This window comes from Calidris pugnax, unplaced genomic scaffold (assembly GCF_001431845.1).
Source record: "Calidris pugnax isolate Ruff unplaced genomic scaffold, ASM143184v1 scaffold11, whole genome shotgun sequence".
NCBI lineage: Eukaryota > Metazoa > Chordata > Aves > Charadriiformes > Scolopacidae > Calidris > Calidris pugnax.
In genome coordinates, this window is record NW_015090803.1 from 6,325,548 (window position 1) to 6,352,854 (window position 27,307).

Consider the following 27,307-nt stretch of genomic DNA (forward strand, 5'->3'; position numbering starts at 1 on the left):
GGGGGGGGGGGGGGGGAGGAATACAAACCCAACCCCATATGATTTTAGAAGGGCTTTTTTTTGGTTGTTTTTTTTTTTTTTTCCACGCCAGAGTTAGGTTAACCGGGATATTAGAACACGTCGTGTCAAGCCCGTTAAAGAAAAGGTCTGTTTGTAGTACTCTTAGTCCTGATGTCACAGGCAGAGCAAGGACATCAGAAGGAGGAGTCAGATTACAGTAAGAATGGGCAGTGCAGCATGCAGCCGGAGTAAACGCTACATCAGACAGGGATTGTATCAGGGATAAGACTGCCTGCAAAGCACTCATCCTGAGGAGGCACGCTGCTCGCTCACGCTTCTTGTGCTGGGAAATTTCCACATAATGTAGAATGAAAGAGCTCTGTTTTACATGTCAGCCCTGTGCGGGAGCTAATGCTGAATACACAGCGGTGGGATCCTGACTGCATGATTAATGAGAAACAATGTATTTTGGTAAGTGTTAACTGTGATGTAATTCTGCTTCTGCTCACATTATCAATAGCAGTGATTATTATAAATTTCGGATTCAAGAACGTTTCGTGCTGGCACGCACCTAAAACTGACAACTGGGGAATCCTGTCGGCTGTGCAGTTTGAAAGGATTCCATTGTCTGGGAAATTTTCTGTTTGAGTGGGCTACCACGTAGTTTTAGCGGCTTGAAAAATAAGCCGGATAGGATGCACTCGTCCTAGGTTTGTTTTATATGAACTTGTGCTTCGTCTGCCGAGAGGGGATGAGGAATGGTTGTGAGGCATGGGAAGTTTTAGGCGAACTTAATGTAATGGACGACCTGCTACTGCACTGTCTGTGGTGGGGAGGCACAGCGAGCCTTAGTATTTCATTCAGCTTTTAGTTTGAAGAATTCAAAGATACAAAGGCGAAACAATGCTTTATTTGCAGTGGTGTGTTTGCCGAGTACGCTGCTGCGTTATGCAGATGACGGGTGTGGGGTTGGCTCCTAGCATACCACAAAATGCATATTATTTTAAGCCTTTAGAGGTCTCGGAGCTGTTAAATGTTTGTGCAGAGTTTAGGTTTGTTGCTTGATGGAAATCTTCCTCAGGCTTACAGCTGAGCTGGCTGCATACCTTAAAAACATGCTGGAGCGTAGAGCTATGTCTAAGCAGTGTGGTGCTGCAGTACTGGGCTGGGATGTACGATTGCCATAGAATGCTGCAAGTTAGTGCTGCTAAATAGCAAGAAAAAATAAAATAAAATAGAAAATTTGGTGGTGTGATGGAAAAATACTGTTCTTGGCTACTTGAAATCTCATCTTGCCTCAGTGTTAATTTATAGCTGCATAATACTTAGAATAAGCACAGAGCAGAGAGTTGGAGGATTTCTGGGACATTCAGCAGCTTTCTCAGTTTCATTAAATATTGAATCAGGAGTTCACGTCAAGCTTTAAGAGATGAACTTCAGTAATATTCTGAGCCTTGTCGCAAAAGTACTGTGCTTTATGGCATGCTAAGGATTATTTGCAAATTTTCATAAATTTAAAATATTGGGGGGGGGATATTGTCTTAAACAGTGAAACCTATCTATTGTGAAAACAGATTGATTTTGAGGTAAAATATCATAACAGGAGAAAAATATAAATTGGCTGAGTTGTCAGAACTGCTCAGAGTTCCCTTTCAAAGATAAATTTGCAATGTTTTAGCTTTACTACATTTTCCAAAGACTGAGGAAGAATAGACAAGCATTATGATTTTAGGTTTGAGTAATTTGAATTTAGTCTCTTCACAGTTCAAACTGTGGTGTTAGTTTAATTTTTTGCTCTCTTTGGGGTTATTTTTCTACCTTTAGTACCACTGCAAGTGCAAGATGGGTTTTCTGGTTTTTTACAGTCGGTTTTGCCTGTGTGACTAGGGTTAGAAGTTACACGGGTTAGAGTATTAGGTATATGTTAGCTGTATGGTACTTAATTTTATCATTTTTTTTCTGTTTGTCTATAATTTTCAGAAACATATAATGGTGATCAAGCTTATTTGGGTGTTACTTTGAAAAAATACAAGCCACTGTTTCACGTGCTGATTTGTTTGCTGGTGCAATACAAGTTTTTATTGGAACAAACTGGATTGTGCTTTCTTTCAGCTTTGTAGGAAATTTCACTTCTGAGAGCAAAGCTGAAAGTTTCTGTTACGCAGGTTTCCATCTGCTTTGTTCAGTCTGAAACTACCTTTAATATTAAGTTTTAAATGAATGTTTTTGTTTCTGTCTTTTGCATAGCAAAGCATGAGCTAATGGGAATGAAGTTTACCTGTGGTTGTTCTGGGTGTTTTCTTGCTCTGTCTGTGAGAAGCCAGAATGTCTGTAATCTCACCTGTCCCTGTTGTAACACTTCTTGCACAAAGCAGCATTGCACAGAGCCGGAGCAAAGCTTGACTGCGTACATCGCGCACCTACTTGGACTTAAAATTGCTATAGCCATCATGTAGACAATATTGGAAATCTGTATTTTCGGGAAAAAAATAAATCCTTTTAATATAAGTAAAGGATTTGGTGGTGTACCTTTCTCTGTGCATGTTGGGCCACTTAAAGAATAGGAAGGGAAGAAAAAGAAAGCATTTCTGTATGCTTGTATGCATCTTGTTTGTTTTTCTGGGCCTTCTTGTCTAATTGCTGCTGATGTAAGTTGGCATAGTGGTACCACATGTGTACAACGTTAAGGTTGAAATATATACTGAAATAATTACTGTAGAAAGTAAGACCTGACCCTCTGAAAATATTATTTTTTGTAGCAAATATTAATGGGTGAAGTGAGTTTCTTAATCATCGGAGACAAAAGTTGTTAAATTCGGCAATCAGTTACAGCGTTTCTTGCTCTCTTTAAAGCTGTAGCCTCTAAGAAGATTTTGGGCTGAGATACTCTAGTACTTTACTACATTGTACTATGTATATTCTACAATTTGAGCTGAGCCTTCAAATAATTAAACTTATTGTGACCCTTCTAATTGCGAAAGCCTTTCTTTTACATTGCCCTGGAATTTTGATGAAGTGGTTTCAATAACTGCTAATTTTCACTCACCGTGCTGTGCTTTAGAGTTTGTTGTTTGGTCACCGTGGATACATTTGTTACCTATTGTATTGGTTTTGCATTCATCATTTTGAGTTGAACAGAAATGTGGAATTGTAATAATAATAATAAAAATCCTACAAAATGATGTAGTGTGTTTATAGAGTAAGCCAAAAGCCAATGAAAATAATACATTTCTGCTAAGCGTTTAAATAGGTGGGTGTTATGCACTTAAAAACATACATAGCTACCCCAAAGCAACTTTTGCTTACATTTATCATCGAGTTAATAATTTAGTGTAAGATAAAAGTCAGTTCCTACTGTTCTCAGCAGCTCGGAGAGGAGAAACGGTGGGTGGCTGTCAGAGCCACAGTGCTGCTATAGCACGCTGATAACGAGGGACCTCCTCCAGTCCTGCTCAAGGCAAGGGCTCTGCTGTGGCCGATGGTCATAGCTGGACACTGCCACCTTTTACCTTAAAAGGTCCCACCAGCCGCTGCTGCCTTGGCTTGGCCACCTCACCAGCGTCGCGCCTTCCTTGGCCCGGCAGCTCGCGGGAGCTGGCTCGTCCTGGGAGCATGATGGCCCCCGTGGCCACCCCTCAGGCTGGGTGGCCAGTCCGTTTGGGTCAGGTGGAAAGCGGTCTTTGCCGCTCGGGAGGCGAAAGGGAAGAGAGATTTTGGTGCGTGCCGTGCACGGGCGCTGTATGCGACGGTCATGGAAGCGGAGGAAAGGCTGCAGTGATTGCGGTCATGGGGCGGCGAGCACCGGTCCTGAGGGCTCGGTAAACCCCGGCTGGAAGCCAGTCCTCCACCCCCACTGCCAAAAAGTCCATTCCCCGCCTGCGCCTACGCTTTGCCCTTACTGAAGAAACACAACTGAAAAAAGAATTAAAATTAAAATTTACAAAGAAAAAGTTGTACTTTTCCTTTTTTTTTTTTTTTTTTTTTTTTTTTTTTCCCCCCTTCCTCTTTTGGGTTTTGTTTTTTTCCCCTCCCTTTTCCCCCTGCCCTCTGTGGATCTATTACTGTTTTAAGTAACTTCTGTTCTCAGTGTTTCTATTTGCATTGTACAGTAAACCTAATATATTGGGGTGGAAATGAATTTCCTATGGGATAAAATGATAGAACTATTAAGGGGGGGAAAAACAAACAATTTTTCCTTGAAAATGCCATCACTTTTCTGTTTGCACATTGGCTGTTTTCAGTTTTGGTTTTCAGTCACTGTTGTAGAGTGTAGTAATTCATCTGCATACATACTACTATTCTGAGTATCACTTTTTATTTCTGGAACACTTTCTTGTAGAAGAGATTCATGCTGGATGAGTCATGGAAGAAAAAATACCCCCCCACACCCCAAATCTCACCACCTCTTTAAAGAAAACACACATTGTACAAACCAACCAACCAACCAAAAAAAAAAAAAACCCTGTTCCAGTAGTTCCAGTGAAAATATTTAGTTGTCCCTGATTTGTTTTTAGGAGGTTATATTTCTTTCTAGATTAGACACTGCGGAGGCCTTTTGTAGCATTTCTGTTTGTCTTCATTTAAGGCAGGATGACTCGGTGATGATAAGGCTGTGCTTTTAAAATGTTTTGGGAAGCACAGATACTGGATTATTAACTGTGTTTTATCCCCAGCCATCTGCAGTAAGAAAGTGTAGTTAATATATAATGGATGCTGTATGGGACAGAAGAATTCATCTGAACAAGGCAATGTATAGGATCTTGAAATCTGTGGGAGCCTGATGTTTATACTTGGAACATTACAGCCTCCTGGGCAGTAAAGTTCCTATCTTGAAACAGTGAGTAATCATTAATACATGTATACATAACAACAAAAAAAAATCCTGTCTGAACTTACAGAAACTGCTCTGTGCTAGATTGTAGCCTTTTAGATTCTGTTACAGAAACTGTCCATTTAAAATACCTCTAAATATTATCCAGTATCTTGCCATAAATAAAAGGTGATTTCACCATTTTACACACACACAAGAAAGTCATACCCAGTGTTACCCTTCTTGTGGACGGCGGCTTTGCTTCAAAACCAAAATCAGAATTAATGATTTCTTGCTTCATTAGTTAAGATTAGATCATGGTTGCTTCAGCTGAAGGTCCTTTAACAGAGTGCATGCACGCGTGTGTGCACATGAATGTGTGTCTGTACGTGTTTTAACTGGGAGGACTGTGAATTGTAATCCTGTATCCTTTCTTAACAAATGCCTTGCTTCTGTTAAGGAATGAAATGTTAAGTAAAAACTGCATTTTTACAATTTTCATTATGATGTCATGCCTCTGTCCTTTTTTGTCTTTTTTTCCTAAAAGACAAATCATATAAATTATTTTTAAAAAATATTTTAAAACAATGAGAGCTGTTGAGTGCAGAATTATCTCAGTCGTATGGCTTCTACCTCTCTGTGCCTGTGTGCAAATATCCTTCCATATTATGTTGATTTTGTTTTATAACCTGGTGACAGTTCTAGAAATTCTTGCAATTACAAAAATGTTAATCGGATTACAGGAATCCTTTCAAAGCTTTTGCCTCTCATTGTACTAAAGAAGATGGTGGTACTTGAAAAAGTAGAAATATATTTGGACTTGATAAAGGAAATATTTCAATTTGGTATTAGATCATGAAAAGTTCTTGAAATACAGTAGAGGTCATAAGGGCTTCTGTTTTTTAAAGGGGTTATTACTTGTAATATACTGCAAAGATTAGTTTTGCAGCTGAAATTGCATAGATGATTGGCAACATTCAGAGAAAATGCAGCAAAAGAGGTTGGCTAGAAATACCAAAGCCTGAAGTGTCTGAGATTGTACTTGAATCAAATTGCTGGGGTTGAAAGTAGGAAGAAGCTTTGCTCTGTTGTAGGGCAAAGTCATTTTATGGCCAAGGCACATTCGTAGGTCAGCCTTTATTCTCAGTGATTTTAGCAACACGTTTCTGCAAAGTCTACTAAGAGTTGAAAAATGGAATACGTGAAGCTCCATTATTGGCGTGCTCATACATTTAGACCTCTTCGCCCATTTTGTTGATCGCTTTTTTCAGTTCATCGGTCTGATGCTCGTGAACATGTTCTCCTCAATTATTTTTTTTCTTTGCTTTGTACATATGCACCATAAAGAGTTACTCCAGTCATAAGCCTGGTATGACAGCTTAAAGAAGTTGGCAATGGTCTGGATCAAATGTGAAATAAGAAAATGCAACTGTAACTTGAAACTGGAATTGTAAGGGAGGATTTTATGAAAGTTCAATTACTTTACACCCTAGTCTCTTGTTAACGTCTATGATAATACGGTTCTGTCTCTTTTGATGCTTAAGATTATATCCACATAAAACTTCTTTGGTTTGGAAAAAAAGGTAATACATCTTCAGTCCTTATCTAGAGCATTGAAACAAAAGGACTTGTTCTCTATCTATTTTTTTTTTCTTTTTTCTTTTTTTCCTATTTCTGCTTTGGCAAAGTTCACAACTATTTTTAAAATTTGGGGTTAGATCAATCTATTTCTTTTTTTAATACCTCAGCTAGCTGGCTGAACCAGTTGTTTGGAAATCATGGGGAATTCTTTCATCACTATGGGATCAGGTCCTGGCTCTATTACCCAGCCAACTAATTTACTCTGGTTTATAGTCCCTGCAGATTTCAGAATTCAAAACCATAACGTACCACTTGCTTTTCAAGTAAAGCCTGAAAAGCTCCTGGGGTTTGGTAATGTATAGTATCTTCATCTCTGAAGCAGTTGCAGGAGATAGAAAAATGAGATTGACTGGGAGTGTCAGCTAACCCTGGCTATGGCCGTTTGAAATTTTAGTGTATACTTAGGATCTTGAAGGGCTTTGGCTCATATTGGCAATTTTTATACTTTGTACTGTTTATATGTTTTGGTTATGACGGTGCAAACTGGCAGTCTCTTCCTCAGTTCTCCCCTTCAGAAAACAAGGTAGAACCTAAAAATTGATTTTATGTTAGAGAACAGTCTCTGAATATTAAAACTGCTTTCTTAAGAACAAAGGAAAAAAGCTAGGCTTAATTTACTCTTTGATTATTACTTCTCAGTGGTTCTCCTATTTATTTACTTTTATGCCGTAATTGAAAAAGCAGATGGACACCACAGTTCATTCAAATGAAAGCCATGAAAATTTTCTCAATTTCTTTTGTTCTTGTTGACCTTGTTTACTCAGTTTGTTTACTATGGAGTGTAGTAAGTTATGAAGACCAAGGGAGATAATGGCTCTGTTTTCCAATAATGTTACCCGTCGTTGCACTAGGGATCAATATTGAATGAAAAAAAAAAAAAGCTGGGGGGGAGGAAGAGTCAAAAACCACAAAACCTTGTCAAGTTGTGCAGTTGTGAATGCACAAGGAAGAAAGAGATGGGGAGGAAGCCAGTCTTGGCACCACAAGCAATATCAGTGCTCTTCCTGCTAAGCCAAGTCATTTTTCAGTAACGACCCGAGGGTCTACTGTCTCTATAGTACAATGTTTAGCAAATTAGTTTTTGTTTGCTGGTATTTACCTGTGAAAGCCAATCCACTCACCTCTTGTCAAAACCAGCCACATATCAGGAGCGTTTAGTTCACCAGATATGTGACTGTTACATAGCAAGCACACCGCTCCTTTGTTTTTCTGTTATTACTGGTAAGTCGTGCTGCTGTGAGCAGCAAATTTTTTCAACGGTATAAGTTGTGTGAGCTTGTCTGCTTCTAGGTAGCAGAGGAAAAAAATAATATTTTGCTTCAACCCTTCATGCAGCATCTGTTATATTCAGTAGCCATTTTTATTTCTTTAAGAAGGGAAAACAAACAGGCACATGTGAAAGTTTACCTAACCTCCTCTTTAACTTTGCAATCCTTGTGTTTGTAAAGGATAAGTTCTAACAAGTCAAACAGGCTATAAAATGGTGTACAGTGTGTATGTGTAAAGGTATATTTAAATCTTTTTGTCTCCCTTTCTGACTGAGGCATGGCAGCCTCATGAATATGGGTGCTGCAAATCCATTTTAGTGCATTATTGCTAGTGTCCTTATGTGCTTTTAGTGCTCAAGACATGATGTAATCATTTACAAACATTTGTCTCGCCAATCCTGACCACAGTCTGTCTACCTTGTAAAACTGGTTATTTCGCCCTCCTCTCCACATGCAGTGCTAGGGCAGTTGCACTAACCTCCTAATAACACATTTAGGTTGTGTTGGCTCAAATCTTAGTAGCACTGAGTACTTGGAAATTGCCTTGGTCCTCAAGGTATGATTTTTCTCTTCTTTCATTCTTTCCTAAGAAAGGTTCTGAATTAACTTTTTTTTTTTTTTTCCCAATTGGGTCAAAGTAAAAATTTCAATACAATTTTAGATTCCCAGTGATTTTACTTTTTTTTTTCCCCTCTTAATCCTTTGCAGTATTTTTATAGAACATTAAAGATATCTTCTTACATAGGTATATTTGACAAACCCACTCAGTGCTAATTAGCAGCCCACCATTTGGGTTCATTTAACAGGGCTCAATAGCAGCTGGATATCTGACATCTCTTTGGATATGTCGTATAGAAAGGCGTCAGTTAGATCCATGTATATGAGGCAAGTATGCTTCATATTAACATTTTGCTCAACACACTCTAACAGTGTATGCAATAGATTACCTTCCCAACACACACGTGTTTTCAAGGTAAAAAGATTCAGTGACCTTAAAGAGGGACATTGCCACGCATAAATGGCCCATGCAGATACGCTCCTTCCTATAAATGAACTTACTGAATATAACAAACAAATACTAAAAAGCTGAAAACACATTAAAAAAAAAAATCAAAGCAACATTTGAAATCTCTCTAACAATATAGATACAATCAAAGTATGATTTGTGGAAAGCCTTAGGATGTCTGAAGTGTATACAAACTCTGCTGGCAGAGAAGGGCAGGCAGGCAGCAGGTGAAGCACCGTGGTGTGCTGGTGCTGCGGCAAAATGGTACCAGCCGCGTGACCCTCCACGAGCAGCCCAGGATGACCAAACAAAACTGCTCCGCTCTGCAGTTAGTTACTAAGTTGAAGCAAAATTGTCATCGCATGCTGTCATCAGTACGCAGGGAAGAAAATTTATTTAAATAGCCTGAAATTAACCTTGTGAAGGCAATGAACGATGATGCTATATATCACTATGGACACCCGGACAACTCTGCCGATTTTAGGAAGATAATACAGATGTAGAATATTAATTTATTTTTATTGCTTATTCTTCTATGCCTGATTTTTTTTTCTAAGTTAAATATATCCAAAAATATCAATGTAGTGAGGAAAAGAAGCACACAACTATCTGAGGTAGGCAGTATTTGATGATACTTAGTAGTGAAAGTACATTATCAATTAATACTATTAAAATATTCCCCATTTTTTTCTAACAATGTTCATCTGATTTGTATAGGCTTTTTGTGCATTTCTAGTAGAATGATCAAATCACAGGAATATTCACAAAAATAATAATCCTATGATACTTTATTGTAATTTATTAGAGGAAGTTTTATGTTAAAAGCTATGCCAGCACGTTTTCAGCAATACAAAGTTCACTTCAGATTCATCTGGAAACAGAAATAATGCCATCTGACCTTATGAATGTTTTATATCAAATATCTTTTTGAGAGACCCCAGCTGAGCTAATATCTTCCAAATTACAAAGATAAGAAGAAATTGTGTTCATTCTAAATTATTAGCCCTTTATTAGGAAGCTCACAGTAATAGATGGCTAATGTTGTTAGAGAATGTTTAAAATAATAGATAAGTTAATCTTTTAAGAAAAGTTTCCAAGGTACATGTGATAGGCAGATCTCCAGTTTTGCAGGTTCTTCTATCTATGTAGCCAACTTCAGTTCTAGTAAATGATGTAGGGAGCTGATTTTGATAGCATATTGGTTGAGGTAATATTGATGGTTTATCTGAAATAAGTTGGGCAGGTTTTGAAATCTGTTGATAAAATGTTTGTGTGGCAACTGCTAGCAGGTACAAAAAAGCTCTTGCATGTTCAAGAATCTTTCAGCGAAAATTGAGCTTTCCTCACTGATACTGTTTTTACCGAGTCAGATCTGTTCTTCATAGTGAAGGAGGAACTTTTCAGAAAGTAATTATTATTTGTAATGAACTGTGGAAAGTGTTGGACTGCATTAATAGATTTGCTTGAACTCGATTTAGTTTACTGGACTTAACATGCTGAAAAACTTCCATGGCCCCCAGTAAAGTAAGAGTTTCAACCGTGCTGGAAATATTAAATCAGACCTAGTCTAATTAAGGTAACTGTCAAATAACTTGTAACGGCTGTGTTTAATATCTCAAATAATTTCAAATGTGAATTAAATGCTCTTTAAAACCTTAAATTGATCATCAGCAGTTTAGTCAAGCTTTGACAGCCACTTGGGCAGCCAGTCTGGGGGTGGAGGGTGCTGTCATGCCCAGCTGCAAGGTCGCTATGTATTTATTCCTCACCTGCCACCAGCCTGGAATTATCCATAGGGAAGATTTATCCATTTGGGTTGCAGCTCTTGCTCAAAGAGTTGTTCTCCGTCTCTTCGCTAGAAGGCACTAAATGTGATGGAAACATGAACTTGGGAAGTTGTATAACTTGAATTATATTGGCCTTGCGTGGCGAGCCCCATTTACAGGAAGGTGCACCTGCAGGAGGGAATGTGCTGCCACAGGCCTCCCCATGCTAGAGGAGCTCTGAACACCTGTGAGGGATGACTCCATCAGGTCCTTTGTCCACCTGTGTTTTGATACTTTACATAGAAAGTCCCAGGGATTAACAGGCAATGAATGCTATGCTCATTTGGGGTTTTTTTTAGGAAGTGACTTGAAGCCACCAACCTCTTTTCCAAAAGCTAGCAAGTGGCTCGCTGCTGCAAAAAAAAATAATAGTCATTATTGTTCTTATTAATTTCTATTACCAGGCCATGAGTGCCAATAATAAGAAAGTAAGTACACTGAACTGTTTAGTTCTGTACATCTCTAAGTCCATATTGATTCAAATTTTTATTTAAAAAACAAAGCAAAAAAAAAAACCCACCCTACAAAACCCCTTAAACACCACAAAAAAAACAAAGCTACCATAACAGTCCTTTTCAGGTTTTCATTTGCAAGGAGCTCATCTATGTGGATAAGATGGAGCCTTGCAAGCTTTCCTGATTATGTGCAGGTCCTATTTAAGTTCTGTTCGCTTTCAAGGGGGCAACCTCTCAAGTGATTTGTTGAACTAGGATGCCTTTTTTTGTCTCATTAAGGCATGTTATTGGCAATAGCATTAAAGAGATCAGGACAATTCAATGAATAGTTTAGTAGTTTATGGTGATTCTTCTCCAGTTAACAGACTGTACACCAGTTAAGTGGAACAGCAGCAGCAAGGAAAAGCTGAGGTTTATTCTCTCCCAACCCCCAAGCAGAGGAGGCTTAACATTTTTCTTAGAGCATCATCTCATATAGCTCTGTTGAAGTTTATGACCACAAATCATACCAAGCTATCATTTCTGTGGGTTTGTAGCTCAGCCAGAAAAAGCTGCACGTGGGAGAAGCTCAATCTAGGCTCCAAGATTTTAACATTTCCAATTGTGTGCCTGGAGCTGCTGAACGGACATATATTAAAATTGTATATGGGTAAGAATTTCTAGTGACAAGGGAACTTTAATTTGTAATTAGAATGTCAGTTTGACTTTTGAATGTGTCATTTTGGAAAGGCCAAATAACATTATACTGTTATAATAAATAGTGAATTTGAAATTTATAATGAATTTTAGGTGGAAAAAGATAAAATCTTGTACTAAATCATGTCTACTAAGAGGTCATTACCCATGCAGTTAAAGTAAGAGCAATAACTTAAAAAAAATATTCTCAAAAATAGATTTCCATGGAAAAAGAAATTAAAAGTTTTCTAGTCCCCTCAGGTGTATATGTACATCCACTGCCTTATATGTTTTTTCAGGGTGCAGTAGCCCTCTAAGAAATAGCTCATGCCCTTTTTCCTAGCTTTCAATGAGGAGAAAGAATTCTGAAATTATGTGAATTGGCAAACTTAATACCAAGGGGCTTTCCAGTAGTAGTATTTTGGGCTTTTTAAAAAAGAAAAGGAAATTGGGCTAAAATCAACTTGCTTACATCTGCAGTGAAAGTTAGAGGGAAACACTTATTGATGCAAGAAAGAGATGTTCTGGTGGGAACCGAGTTCTCAGCTTTTACCTGCAAGAGCAAGTGACCTATTCACTTCAAGCCATCAGACGCTGAATTGAACTGACTTTCTCAGTCTCTTTTTGGCTGCTCTAGGGTCTCCACCAGCCTTGGTAGTCTGAGGCTACCAATTTAGTAGCATGACCAGACTTGGCCTTAGTAATGCTCTACAAAAATCAGTGACAAACAGTTCACAGTAGGCCTGCTTGAATGTGAACTCTGTGTTACTTTCTTTTGTGTCCCCGCTGCAATGTTATTTCACATGCAACTTTAAGCACTTCATAGCGGTTCTGTTAATACAGTTGATGCTTGACCTCAGACACAGAGATCTATTTTACTTTTACCGCTTTTGGAACTGAAAAGGCTCGTGTAGCTGAACACCTGAGTCATTCGATGCTTTCTGTGAACTTAAGTGGTAGGTTAAGTGAGAAATGACATCTGGATTTTTTTTCCACATGTGGTAGCAACAGAATCTACATAGCAACACCAAACAGCTGTGTGTGCTCTAGGTCTTCTTAACCCATTTTAAGTATAATTTAGCTGTCTGAAGAGTGTAATAAAGAAATCCTAACACTCCCCATTTAAATTCTATCTTTATCCAGACAAGATTGCCACGTATTCTCCTCAAGTCCAAGTTAAACAGAATAGCCAGAAATACAGGTTTGCAGAGTCTTTTCTCAGATGCTAAATCAAATCTTTCTGTAATGCATAAGCACAGGCAACAGACTCCTGAAGCTACAGATACCCAGTCAGAAGAGCAGAAAATGTGAGGTCCCAGGCTAATACAGATACTTGGATGCGAGAACTGTGCCAGCATCGGTGGTTTGGGGCTGAAGAAGTGTGTGCAAATCTTAACTTCAATTTTGTCATGGTTTGGCCCAAATCTGCTGAAATTTTCTTAGTGTTTCAGGTTAACACAAACAAAACACTGTGTTGTGAATCAGGAGATTTACGTTTAGTTGCAACTCCAGATCTGTAAAATTGGCTTAAGCATAGGCTTTGGAATGCAACCCTTAAAGAGGCAATCTGTGTGTGGTTTCAGGTCTTTTTAGAGGCTTGCATGCAAAATTGTCTCATTGCTTGAATTGATACCTCTAATTAAACAGATTCAGTGCACTGCAATAGTTGTCTTCTAGTTCTACAGCTCAGACTAATACTCAATGTAACTCTACTTAAGTCACTTGAATTATACTAAGGGAGAGATAAGCCTCTTTTTCTCAACACACTATCTTTTTCAGTAAGTTTATGGTTTTTTTAAAAATGCCATTTCTAGATCCAGGAAGTGTGTTCTTGTCTCTGGAATAATCCTAATCCTTTTTAAAGAAGCAATGTCAGAAAGAAAAGACGGAAGGCTTTGTGTGTCTTTAGCAATATATTTAGAGTACCTTCATCTTTCTTTTTTTTACAGTTTCATGATGCCTTCCTCTTCTTATGTGGCTCGTCTTGGTATTTTGTGGGTTTATTTTGTTTTTAAAGAAACTAGTGCCAAATTCTGTATTATGCAAACAATTTGTCTCCTGTATGTGGTGATGTGAGTCAAGTATTCGAGGTTATGATTCGTCCTTTAATTTAAACACCCTTGATAAAAATTTTAATTACTTTTCAGTAGAATAGCAGTTGTCTTTGTTTAAAACTCATTGTTATAGAACATTTTGAACGTTTAGTTGGATGGAGTCATGCAAATAAGAGAGAGACTCTACTTCTGCATGCATGAATTAAAAAAGAATTAACTTTTCTGATGTCATTCCACTGATGGGAGGGATTGGAATAGTTAAATATATGCAGAAGTATTCGTAGGATTGAGTTTTTTCTGTGGCTTAGCAAATCCTTGCATTTCTATAGCAATCTGACAATTGGTTGGCTCACTTCACTGGTTTAATATACTTTCATTTTCTTGGAAATGTGTTGTAAGATTACTTTTTATGGAAAGCAAAGATAGTTAGAGTATGTGACGCTCCCTCAGCTCCTTAGCAGTAGAGTGGGAGGATGTGGGGAGAGATCCAACTTGTCAACACATGGTTCCATTGAAGGCTCTTTGTGCTTGCCCTGCCCTCTTAGCTTCCTAGATATTGTAAGGTTCTTCTGATCAGATTAATACACCAAATTTATTAAAATTCAAAGGTGGTAGGATTTGGAGGGGGGTGACTTGCTCATTTCCGGTAATAAAAATATTGAGAAATCACTTGAAGTATACCATTGAATTAAAATAAATGTCCGCTGCCTAAGTTGAGTGGATTACTTTTCTATTTTAATGTGAAAAAGTAATAAAAATATTAGGAACGTGTAAAAAAATGTGATGCAAGGAAGTCAAATGATGATTTTAACTTCATTCCAAATAGTCAAAGGAAAGCAATGCGATGACTTAAAAGGATCAGAGCAAATGCTTTCTCATATAACAGACTCAATAACATCTGGAATTATAATGGCTAGACTTAACATTACGAAGCTGCATGATTCTGATCCTCTGATCTACATGTATTATCAGAGAAGACTGCACAGGAATTCTTCTCCTCTTGGTACTGTATTCTATTGTATTGTGCTTACAAGGCCTACTAGCAATGCCTTTCCAAAACCACGTTTGCATTAGTATCTCTCAAATAACTGTGTTATGTAGCAGAACCAAAGTAAGTTAGTCCTTCTATTTTGTTTTGTCTTCCTAGCAGAGAGAATAAAACGTATCATCTGAGACCTTTTTTTTTTTTCTGTGGAGTGACAGTTTTAATATGTTGTGCCCAAGGCTTGATTTTTTTGAGCACCTAAATATCGAGGTAGATGAAAGTTAGTCTTTGAATGGAATGAACTGAAATGTTTGAAGTGGGTTGTTTTTATACTGGCCCTGCTTCTATGTATATTTCCAGTTCAAGAAATGCTGAGTTCAGACCATGAGTACCTGTGAAGGCAAAACTGGTGAATGTCTAACCGGTCTGTGATGCACACAAAGTGAAATTTTAATAGCTACGTAGTATGTATTTATAAATAAATATTCTAAGCAGGGTGATTTCATAAGCAAGAAGGGACCTCCATGAAAAGATATTTAAATGTTTTATATCTCTCTCCTATGTTTAATTCCTGGTATAGGGACTATAACATTTTAAGATGCCTTGTTAGAGGACCAGAACATAGCTAAGCTGAGTGAAGAGCAGGCCAGGAAAGGTATTATTACTTGAGCTCTTATCGTATTTTTTTTCCTTTAGAGAATGTTTCAGGCTGTTCCTGACCTATGTAAAAAATGCAGATTAATAGTATTTGTCCCTTCCACCCTGCCTTGCCATCTCTAGCCAGCAGTGAAATTTGCACATCGATACGCAGACCAATCTTTGCCATTTTTTATAGCACTGCCCTCTTTTTTTTTTCCTCCTTTTCTTCCTTTTCTTCTTTTTTTCTTTTAGAAATTTGCCTGTATAAAATGGTAACCAAAGATACAGAAGATCCAGTCCTGCAGCCTTTTGTTTATAGCTACAAGCTGTGTGGTCAACTCAGGAAACTTTACGGAAAAATCTGTGTCAGAACCTATAAAAATTTATTTGCTTTTTGGATGAGGAAAAAGTTCTGAATGGAGTTAATAACAACATGTCATGGAATAGTTTTGTGTCACATGACAGTAAAATGCTCATAAGGAACATCTGGAGAGGATACAGAAAAGCTGAAAAATTATAACTAATTTCATATAGCTTAAAGAATTATGAACATATTGTTGGGTTAGATTTGTAATTTTTTGGGCAATAGTTATGCTACTTTACTGAAAACTCTGATGTGTACATGTGTAAATGTAACTGGATTGTCATCAATAGAATTACCCAACAACAAGCACAATTTATATTAGCCAGGGGCAGGGATTCCCATTCATTAAATCTGTGGAGGACATGCCTTCATCTATTTCTGTGGATGCAGCCCGGAGCATCCAGCATGTCATGGATTAGATAAATTGGGCCTGACAAGCCTGTGTTTCTGGAAAATAGGACAAAAATTTCTTTTGTCCTTTGTGTCTTGTCTGCAAAAGCAGTGGTGCTTTCCCCCCACCTATAGAGAATGACAGGAGATAATTTTCCTTGTTTGAAAGACTTTTTTTTTTTTTTTTTTTAATTATAGACATGTTTTACATAGTGATATAAAAAGTGGACCTGCCAGCATTTTCATAAGTATCAAGAGAAGGACAGTCAACCTACTAACTGCCACGTATTCCAGCTCTCAAAACATTTGACTAAATCAGCTCCATCAGGTGTATGCTTGCCAAAATTGAAGTTTCCGTAGCCCTTCTTTATAAATAGCCATTTTGTTAGAACTTCTCCACTGAAAAAGAATGTGTTCACTTTCCCAGAAAGACACTAGCCCCTGTGGTCAAGGGATTTTTGTGGGCTGCTGGAAACCCAAGCTAAATTCCTTCGTGAAGTGAATACACATTTACACAGATCTAAACCACTCCAAAAAGATTATTGTGCAAGTATTCCTAGTTACTCAACAGCCCAACTGTTGGGCCATTCCCCTGAGACATTGGGGACTTACAGAAGAGGGTTCAACAAGGACCTTCGAGTAAAATACAGACTTTAATTTCTTTCAATTTTTGAAACTTTTATAAGGATTTGCTTCCATAATAAGTAGGTGTGAGAGTGTAGCTTATATATAGATCTGCAGAGAAGACAAATTCTTACAGAATTTGCAACAAAGAAAAAAAAATAAATTTGACAGTGTTTTCTCTCCCTCTCCTTTTCATAAGCAATAGCATCTTGAAACAAGCATCAGCCAAAATGCCATGATAAAGTAATTATGATTAGTTACCTGTAACTTTGTGATTGCAGGGGCATGTGCAACACCAAAGCCTGATTCAAGGGAGATGGGATTCTTATTTCTTACTGGAATAAAACATGGTTTCAAACTGGTCACCTATGACAGAGAACAAAGAGACAGCTTTATAAAAGTGAATTCAGGATAGTCTGATTTGTCATGGTTTTCTCTTCTGCAGAGGGGTCATGGCTGAGATCTGCTAGTGGGAATGAAGGTACCCTGCTTGTGCAGTGGAGCATTTAGATGTTCAGAGAGTTAGTCAAACTCTGTTATTTCAAGCTGTCATGCCTTTGGAATTTGTACTTTCTATGGCAGCCCAAAACGTTACTCAGATTTTCATGGAGTCTCACTAAGAACCAGACTTTGATGGCTCAGCTCTGATGATTGAGTTTGACGCTATAGACACTGAGAGCAGCTCAATGTTCCATAAAGCATCTGTGGGACCACCTTTCATTGGCATCTTTAACAGTCTTACCTGCTCTGATTTGTCGGGAGTTGGATTCAACTCCAACTCCACAGCATTAGTATGTGTTGGCCAATGCTCTTCCAAAACTCTATATAGATATCAAAACCAATGTTTACTTCACCAGTCCTAAGAAAAATGTAATATCTCTCTTTATCTGTTATACTGCATTATGGTCTTTATTTTTATTTCCACTTTTTGAATATATAGACTTACTGGTTTATAGGGTAGCTCTTTTCTTGATTGGAACTATGTCTATGGAAGCCCAATCCCACAGTTTTTGGAAGGGAATAAAAGCATTTAATCATCAGGATACACTGGGATTTAAAACCTAGAAACTGTTTTTCAGAATATCATATGGCACATATTTATCTCTGTTTAAAAAGAAAAAGAAAAAAAAAATTGAATTTCATCAGAGCAGTGTATGATTGCAATAAGTAGTTTTTGGCAATGATGTTAGTATTTTCTAGATACAATACAGTTACAAAACTATTACTTTCTGAATATCTCCATTTAAACTTTATTAAAACTAAATCTGTGTCTGCATATAGAATTTCCATAAAACATCTGTTTAATTGATTCTGGCCAAAGTTCAAATTTCTCCCATTGATTTCCAACATCCCATTCTTTTATTTCCGTTCTTGATCTGCCTGCTGCCTTCTTACTTCCCCTTAGTTTCCCTTTCTTTCCTCTGCACTTTACTCCCTCCCAAATTTGATGCAAACTCCTTGCCCTTAACATCATCTTGAAGGTTTTATGCTTTATCAGCACCTGCTCTCCTTTCATGGTTGAACCCCTGCTGAACTCCAAACTCTACAGCAGTCCAGAGCCTCCTAACCATTTGCATCCCCAATCTTAGACAAATAAAGAATGGCCGATGCGATGATCGGTACAGCAAAGCAAAAGTTCTAAGGAAGTCGGTGACGATCTGCAACTTCTGGTGAATTAAATGACTCATCTCTTCATGCTAGAAGGCTGCTATCGTGTTAGTGTGCATGCTTTTGTCTTATGTGCGTACCCAACTTGCTATATTGCAGTCACTGTAGTTAACCTTCAATCTGGGGCAATGGGGCAACAAAGCAACATTTGACTTCACGTCTCCATAAGACAGCGTGATGTAAGATGACCTCAACTGCTTAATGCTAAGGGAATGACCCTAATCTAATCTTCAAGTATTCAGGTGGTACTTAACAGGAGATAGGAAGATTTTTCTCTCACCAGAGTGCAATGGCCTTTTATTTCTTTTCTAATTGCTTTTTTTAATTTAATTTTTCTTTTTTAATTTTGATGAAAATACAGAGATTAGTCATTGCTGGACACAGTGCATGTGTGACTGAGGTGACATAAAATTCTGTTCTAGTAAGGCTCAAACTTAACAGTTAACTAAACTTTTTATCCCTCTCTTCCCCTGTCTCTGTGGGGACAGCAGACTGCCAAGAACTGTCTGTTTTTCCTTTGCTTCTCAATACAAAGCATGGGTTGCCTGCTAGGATTTCTTCACTTTTTCATCAGCTTCTTTTTCCAGAAAGTCTTGGTCACAGATAGAGCCTCAGGCTCTTGGTGGTTTTTTTTTTTTTTTTTTTTTGCACAAACAGCTCTATCTCCTGAGGGCTGAACTGGTTTAGTTTCACTAAAATATAGTAGAAGTTTTATGAAAAGTAATGGTTTGGGGTTTAGAGACAATCAGGCCACGTGATCTAATAGTTTTTCTAGTTTTACATTCTGAGAAAGAAAAGTATGAAAGATATTAATGCTTGCAGGTTTTCTTTAAGAACTTCAAATTTTTCATTTAGAGTGGGAAATCGGGTATTTCATTGTGGGAAAAGTTCCTTAGTCAGATAACTTGAAGTATTTTAATTTAGGAATGTATATAGGAAAAATGATGATATGATGTATAATATAATTTATCTTTAAAAGTATTTTTCAAGCCACCATATACTAAGTAGTGCTTTATATGCAGGAGCCTGTTATTTAAAACTCGCTTCTATCTACTGTGGCTGTGCTCTCTATCCATTTGTAAGTCTTTTGCTTTTTGTACCACTTGACTTTTTTAATGTTTAGAAAGAAATGACACCACTGACTCTTTAGTGTACCTATGAAAGACCATAAACCTAATAGTTTTAAACATATACATCAGGTTTTGTGAGTCAAAAATTCTGAGACAGTAATAATTTCTGATGTACTGCGTAAGCATTTATGTCTTTATGCATGGGAAATAAAAATGGAAAATATGATTTTATTTCAATAAGTATGCATTTTTGTTATGTACATATACATGGGTGGTCCTGTGTGTGCAAAAACTGCAAGGTTAATTAATGGGAGAATCTTGGCACAGGCCATGCAACACTGGCATAGATTGACAGAGGTATTTTCATGTCCATTGTTGAGTACTACCTGTAAGACCAACAGCCAAGTGGATCTACATAACCATAGACTTTCCATCACTCTTTTCTCTATGCACCTTTCTCTCCCCTTCCTCTCTCTCCGTGGAGTGAGCTTTGACCCAGGCAGACTTTTTTCCTTTGACTTGGATTATGCCATTCGTCTCCTAGCTTGGTCACTTCCCATGGCAATCTACCTGTTATGCAGTAAAACAGCAGAGGTTTGACAGCTAGCAGAAGATCAACGTGATGCTCTGGAAACATGCAATAACTGTCGGCATTAAGTTCTACTTACTTTTGCACTATGCAGTTAAAAATGTGTAAAAACTATTTCCAGTGAATTATTAATAAAACTTGCTGAGGTTGAGCTTTCCCACTGCTAAATGGAAGAGGCATTGCTGCGCAGCACTATCCTCATAGAGTTTACTAGTGGAGTGTGTCCATTTCATGATATTAGTTATATATTTGTCTCAGTTGTATGCTTGTTTCATTTAAAGTAAAGACATCAGAAGTTAATCATTATTTCTTTCCCAAGCATGCTTTTGAAAAATGGCACTTTTAAAATTGCTAATGTATTCATCATAAAAATGAAAGATTCTTTGAAAATCTGTTTGCAATACAGTGTTCTTCTGATTAATAATCCTTGGAAATCTCTGCTCATTATACCATAAACATGACCTTTATAAAAACATCAGAAAAATTCAACTGCAGAATATGCCAGGTCAAAGATTTTTTTTAAATGTCAAAAAGTGTAAAGCTTTAAAATTAATGTGATTTTTATAATACTTGGCTGATGCTGGTATTTTTTTCTTTATTTATTTATTTATAGTGGGGGGTTCTTTGAGCCTTTGTGGTTAGGATCTATTGGGAGACTGGGACTCCGAGGAAGCACACTTTGGGATAAGTCTTAATGCCCTTCAGCAGCTTTCTTCCTGTCATTCAATACTTATATCCATTTGGTTTGCAGCAACATTTTTGCTGCACCTGTAGCTGGTTAGATCTGGTAGGTTAGTAGCTCTACAGTAGAGGTTACTAACCACATACTCTGACCTGCTGGTTGGGAGACATCACAATGTAGTAGTCAGTAATGGTGCAGTCAGTCTAGCACTGTCAGAAAATTTCTTTATTTCCTGATTGCTGTAGAGAAACACTGTACATGTAGTTTTGGGGAAACATACATTTGTACCACTGTGCCCTTCCTCTAACTCCTCTGAAAATACTTGTGCTTCCCACATGCCTCAGGATGCACCTTAGCTTGAGTTTGAATGCAAATCTTTCTGCTACAGTCTGGAAATCATACTCTGGGTAGCTGCTTTATGTGGGAATAACTAGCCAAGATGAAGACCCTATGGTCATGAGAAAGGAAAAAAAAAAAAAAAAAAGAAAGCTGTTTTTCCTTTGATATCCAGACAAACTTTTGTGGCCTGACATTATTGCTTGGTGGTAGGAATGTCTGTATATCTTTCTAGCTCGCTCTGGGCAAGGCAGGCTTTTCACTTCCTTGGATTCCCTTTCTTACTAAAAAAAGTAAAAAGTTGTATAAAACATAAGCAATAGGGGGAGAAACTGCAGAATAGAGCTGGGAATACATAGTTTGCAAAGAGTGAAGAGAATTATTAGTGCAGGTGTGGAATCATTGGTCCATTCGTCTTCCCTCTAGCATTTATGGCTGGAATGGAAGAACAGGTTTTGACATTGTCTTTGCTATCATGAGATCACTCAAGTCGGAGTGAAAATGCATTCAGTTAACTACTAAACTAAAACCAGGGAAGGATGTTCCAGTTCTCAGAGCACTAAACTTAGTGCTCCTCCACTCTCAAGAGTAAGGAGAGCTGAGGTTCATGGGCATTTTGCTTGTTTTTCTTCTCCAAAGTGATGATGCTGGCAGCCTGGGCTTTTCTGATTCTCTGATAGCTGGCATGGCTGGTACTTGGTATGGGAAGCTAGTAATAAGCAAAGTGGCCAAATTGGACAATTTCTTGTTGTTCCCTTCTACTAGAAGCAGCCAGAACTTTACAGAAAGTGGAACATTCATTTTGGATCATGTAATTTTCAGTGATCCAAAAGCCTCCAATAGGGAAAAAAAAAATCATCCAAATTTTTCTGACCAACTGGAATAAAACCTCAAAGGATTCTGAAGAGCTCAATTAGGTAGGTCATGTTGCTAAAATGAAAAGCTTAGTTGCTGCCCTTGTGCAATTTATAATCCATAGAAGATGTTGCCCGTAGTGAGTTAGTGGAATTCATTGCTAGACAGTGTTAAGTACTGAAGTTCAGATCATGGATTTTCAGTAGATTTTACTTAATTAAAAAAAAATAATTTAATTGGCAAAGTGCGGGCCATAGAATATTCTAGATAAGGGGGGAAAGAGGTGATACTTTGTGGGGTTCATGGAGGCTCTGACATGACTGTTCTTGTGGCTTAAGGTGAGTAAGGTCTGCACAGTGTTGTGCACTTTGATGCTGTTCAGACAGGCTGGACTTTATCATCTGTAGCATGGGCCTGCCGTTCTGGTGATGCAGACAGACAATAATGGCAGAAAAACAGGAGGGAAGAAGGTAGAAAAATGGGACCAAGAACCTAAGCTTTACTAAAAGTAAGGACAATAATAAAAGGAAACAATGCATATCAGAGTATTCATGCAAACATGTCTGCATTTTACTAGTCCAGCATCATAATAGCAGTTTCACAGGATTCTACACAATGAAAAGAGAAATCTGCTCCTTTAGGTGTACAGAAAGGTAGACAGGTACATTTTTCAATCAAAATTCTTGTATCAGGATATATGATTTTATGTTTTTCAAAATACTAGCATGTGTGAAAGAAAAAACTTTAAATAAAACAGTATGATGCATAGCCTCAGGCCTCTAAAACTAATAATAATAATAACAAGAATTCTTTTTCTAAACTAGCTCACTTTGCAGGAATCACAGAATAAATATTGTCTCTAGACAAAATAATACTTTGAATAGCAGCAAGTGACCAGAGCTGATTCAAACTTTCCAGGTGAATAGTGTATGTGCTGAAAAATGCACTCTATAAATAAATAGCGGGTACTGATTTGTGCCAAACTGGAAGAGTTTTACTTTTTTTTTTTTTAATTAAAAAAAAAAAAAAAAAAAAGAAAAAGGAAGGGAGGAAACTATCCAAAGAGTTCAGAAAATATTTGAAAATGTTTTTTAAATGGGTAGTTTTGAATGGTTTGGTTTTGGATGCTTTTTTGCCAGTACTCAAATAATAAAAAATGTTAAGTATCCAAGTAAAAACTACAGAATTTTATTTTGGTGAAAGAAATGTTTCAGCTGACACAATGATTCCCCACCCCCACCCCCCCAATTGTCTTTATTTTTTGGTTTGGCCAGTGAACTGAAAAATCAATTACTTGCAGATCTCCACAGCTGAGACAGTGCTGCATTCATTCTCTTCAAAGTGACTAGTCACTGTTAACATTACAAACAGCAAAACCTATGAAAGGAAAGCTTGTGTTGCCACACAGTCTACTTGATCCTCAAGTTGTCTCAGGAGAGTCAACAGGATTGAGGCTGGTGTGGTTGGAACCCCATTTCGAGGGTTCTTCTTTTCTAGTGGGTGTCAAATACTTAATACAGTTGTTTTTTTTTTCCTTTCTTCTCTGAAACTAAAAAGGATTATATGAAACAATATTATGTTTAAATGTGGATATCCTCATTTTAAAGGTATTTTTGAGTTTATTGTATAATGAAAGCACTTGCCAAAATGTCTGTGATCAATGCAGGAGTAAAAAGCACTTTGTTTTAACATCCTCATTTTCCCTTCTAAAAAACAAAAAACAAACCCCTCCAAAGCCCCCCAACACACACACAAACAACCAACAACAATAACAACAAAAACCCTTACAAGGGACAGAATTCTAAAACTGTAAATCATCAGAACATAGATATTTTCTGAGCAATAAATAAACAGGTATCATATTATTTGTTCACACATAGCCTCCTTTCAGCCCATACAGAGTAATATGGGGATAAATGTAGCCTATTAAAATTAAATATTTAAAATTTAGAAGTGTATCTGTTTATGCACAGAGGAGGCATGTTAGCTAAATTTCCGTATGCTGAGTTCATATTTTAGTCAGTTGAGTACTATAATAGCTACTAATAAGTCGTTTAGTGATTAGGTGAAGTCTATTTTGCCATGTCAGGTTATATCACTGGTACTACTTATTATGGAACTGAACTTACCTTTAAAGTGATCATCTAGCAGTTTTTAAGAAAAGTATCTGATGCAAAAATGAAGACTATCTTACAGTGATGAAAGGGAATACCCTGGTGACTATAGGTTATGACAAATTACATTAAGCTAATTCCTAAAAGCCAGATCTAAAATTCATGTTGCGTTGTCTCTGTTATATCCAGGAGAAGGCTATTCTTTTGTATTTGCATATCGTTAAATTTCTCATTTTACCAGATTCTCTGAGGACCTAATTGTGATATCTAATATTTTAGATAAAGAAAGGTCATAATTCATCATGGCTAGCCTACTGTTCTTAATTGCTTATGTCTGTATTGTCCTTTTGAAGAAAATCCTTTCAAATATAACTTTTCCTTTGGCCCATTGATAAACCACATTAATAATGAATTAAAAGTTCTAGCTCATACTGAGTTATCCAAATGTAAGTTTCTTAGCATTTATAAGACAGAACATGAGTTCCCCACATGTCCCTTCACTTTTATAGTTCAAAATAGCCTGAGCTAGTTTTCTTGAAAATTTTCTAGAAAAAAAAATAAAATCCTCTTTTGGCTCAGGCTCCCTAGGATATATTGTAATGCTTACTGGGTATGAACTGTTGGATACTAGGATTTTATATAAAAACAATATTAATGATACTTTTTGAAGTTACCAACTGAAAGGTTCTCTGAGTTCCTGCCAAGGCAGAATGTGTGTATTGGTTTGACTCAAATAAGCTATCATGGAAATAGTGGGAGAGGTGTGAGATGGGGTTGAAAACTTGGGAATATCCATATCTTGGAAAAACCAAATTATGATACTGAAAACAAACTCAGACTCGAGGATAGAAGGGAAATAGAACGTTAGTTTAGGCTGTCTCTGATGTATTGAAAATGGCTGTATGCATAGCCAGAAGGAAAGAATTGCAAAGTAATGAAGGAATGAAAACAGAATTCTGCAGAGATTTGGTTTTTTTAATCAGTGTTTATGGTGGTAATGCTTAGTGATGGAAGAACTGCAAAGGATTTAGATTAATAGGGTATTAGTTTAGAGTTCTTGCCCAGTTTACATACCTCCAAGTTCCAAATGCATTGCAAAAAATTATGTATGTTATTTGTGTCTGCAAAATTTGGGCTGGATATTTCCTTAGGAGAGGCTATTTATTAGTAGTTCTAGTGATTCTTTTTCTGGAACCTAAACCTTCAGTTGAGTTTAAAGGATCGGGAATGACACTGCGTATGAAGAACAGCTATGCAGGGGAAGATGCAGAATATCTTTTTCTGTAGCCAAGTCACAAAATACAACAATATGTGGTCACCAAATCGTTGAGCTGTGTATGTTAGGGGACCTCCTTGTCCTTAGGGGACAAGGATCTTGACCTCCTCCGGAAACATTAAGAAAACTTGTTATTTATTATTCTATATATTAAAAGAACCTGCTCTAATGTGTCAGTTTACTCTAGGACTATTTTCTTTTGTTTTCTTCATGCATATTCAGTCTTTGTGCTTCTCTTAATCCAGAGTTTAGTGGCAGTATTTGCATCTGTTTATACTCTTTACCTAGCATTGATCTGAGGGATATTTCAGGTGAACTTGGCACAAAAATATGCATGGGAGAGTTTCTTATGAGAAAATGCTATTTCATTGAAAGCAAAAATTTACCCCCAAAATGTTAATTTTTTTGTGAAGAATTGTAACAAAAATGTCTTTAAGATAAGGTCAAAACCTTAGCTTTTTTAAAGAAATCTGGTTTCTTCTTTTTTTGAAAGACTTCTCATTTTAGAAATCTATTTTTGATTCCATAGTGAAACACAGCCTCTAAAATCAAAACTGGGGGGGACAAAAACCCAGTATTTATTCACATTCCAATTCAAAACAAATAAAACATAACAGTTCCTTATGGAATGGACAGTTTGAGGTGGAATCTGCTGGGATCATCTCTTCAGCTGAATGTTTCTGTTCTCTTCCCTTAGTTCTGGGTACAGGCAAGAAAGATGGTGTAGTGTTGGGTGTAGTGGTGAAGTTCATATTACTAGTGGTTTCTGGAGGAGAACTGCTTACACAGGCTATGCCACAAAGACCATGAACCTCATTTTGTACACTTATCTCTGCACTGTGTAGGCAGTCCGAGCTCAGAGCATATTGCGTGCTAGATTGCACTTAAAATTATTGCGAAACATATTACCTAGTGGTAGGGCAAAATGTCTAGAAGCAACTGAAAGCACAAAAGTGCATCCATGTGTAAAAATGGAGTTTGATTGAGACTGGGGGGGAGTTATCAAAAACTGCTTTAATGACCTATAGGAAGGGGCATAGATTTGCAGCAAGCTTTTCTTCAAACTTGTTTGCTCATGCTTACCTTGGATGTATTGCCAGTGCCTCTGGCCAAGACATTATCTTGCCTGTGTTTTAAATTGCCTGAAAATTGAAGGAACAAATGATTACTTCAGTCTTGGTTAAAATGCTGAGCTAATTAAGCTTCTAAGTTGTATTATTCCTGTGCTTCCTGCAAAGAAAATTAAGGTAAAAACAGTGACATGAATTTCCTAAATGTCTGGAACATTCATCTCCCATTTAGGCACTGAATGGGCTGGGAAGACTCTTCCTCCTTAGAAAGACATTAGTGAACACTGGAACATTGTAATGCTGGAATTAGTAAATACCTTAGTATCCTTCTTTTTTAAGAAATTGTAACATGCTGCTCATAAAATGTAACTTTAGAGCTGTCCTACCCCACGTTCTGGGGGGACTGTTAGGTCTCTGAGTCAGGCCAGGCATGCACCTAGGTTTTGGTAAGGCTGTCTTCATGAACTTCAGGTAATAATACAGAGCATCAAGCACAGGCTGTGGACAAAGCCTGTCAGGGGTGTGGGCCGTTATCCTAGCCTTATTGCTCAAAGCAGAACTCCAAACCTTGCTGATAGGAAGTCTGTAAACAGGCTGACGTTGAGCCGTCATTGTAGGTTGAAGTGACCTGCTGCAGACACATGCAGCCATCCAGGTGATGGGCTGCAGGGAATGTCTGTCACTCCTGCAGGAGGACGGCAGAGACAGTTCCTGTGTGTGCTGTGAGCAGGTCAATGATCTGCTCAGCCTGGTGGCTGAGCTTAAGGAGGGAGTGAAAAGACTGAGGCCCATTTGGGAATGCGAAAAGGAAATGGATTGATGGAGCCACACTCTGCCATCCTTAGGGAAAAAGGAGCAGGTGGAGTTCCAGGAGAGGCAGAGGATCCCCTGCCCTCTTGTCACCTGGCAG

At 37.6% G+C, this 27,307-nt stretch overlaps 1 protein-coding gene across 5 annotated transcripts in view; it reads left to right on the forward strand.

The window, feature by feature from the left end:
- The window catches only part of ZNF385D (zinc finger protein 385D), a 415,254-nt gene that overhangs the window by 249,458 nt on the left and 138,489 nt on the right, over positions 1-27,307 (forward strand). The window contains exon 1 of one of the 5 annotated variants that reach the window (XM_014937865.1): positions 193-471. The exons of the other annotated variants lie outside the window; for them this stretch is intronic. Within the exon in view, the coding sequence (XP_014793351.1) occupies positions 462-471 (10 nt within the window). The 5' untranslated portion in view covers positions 193-461. Of the gene's footprint in view, positions 1-192; positions 472-27,307 lie in introns of those variants that run through there. 5 annotated transcript variants of the gene reach the window in all.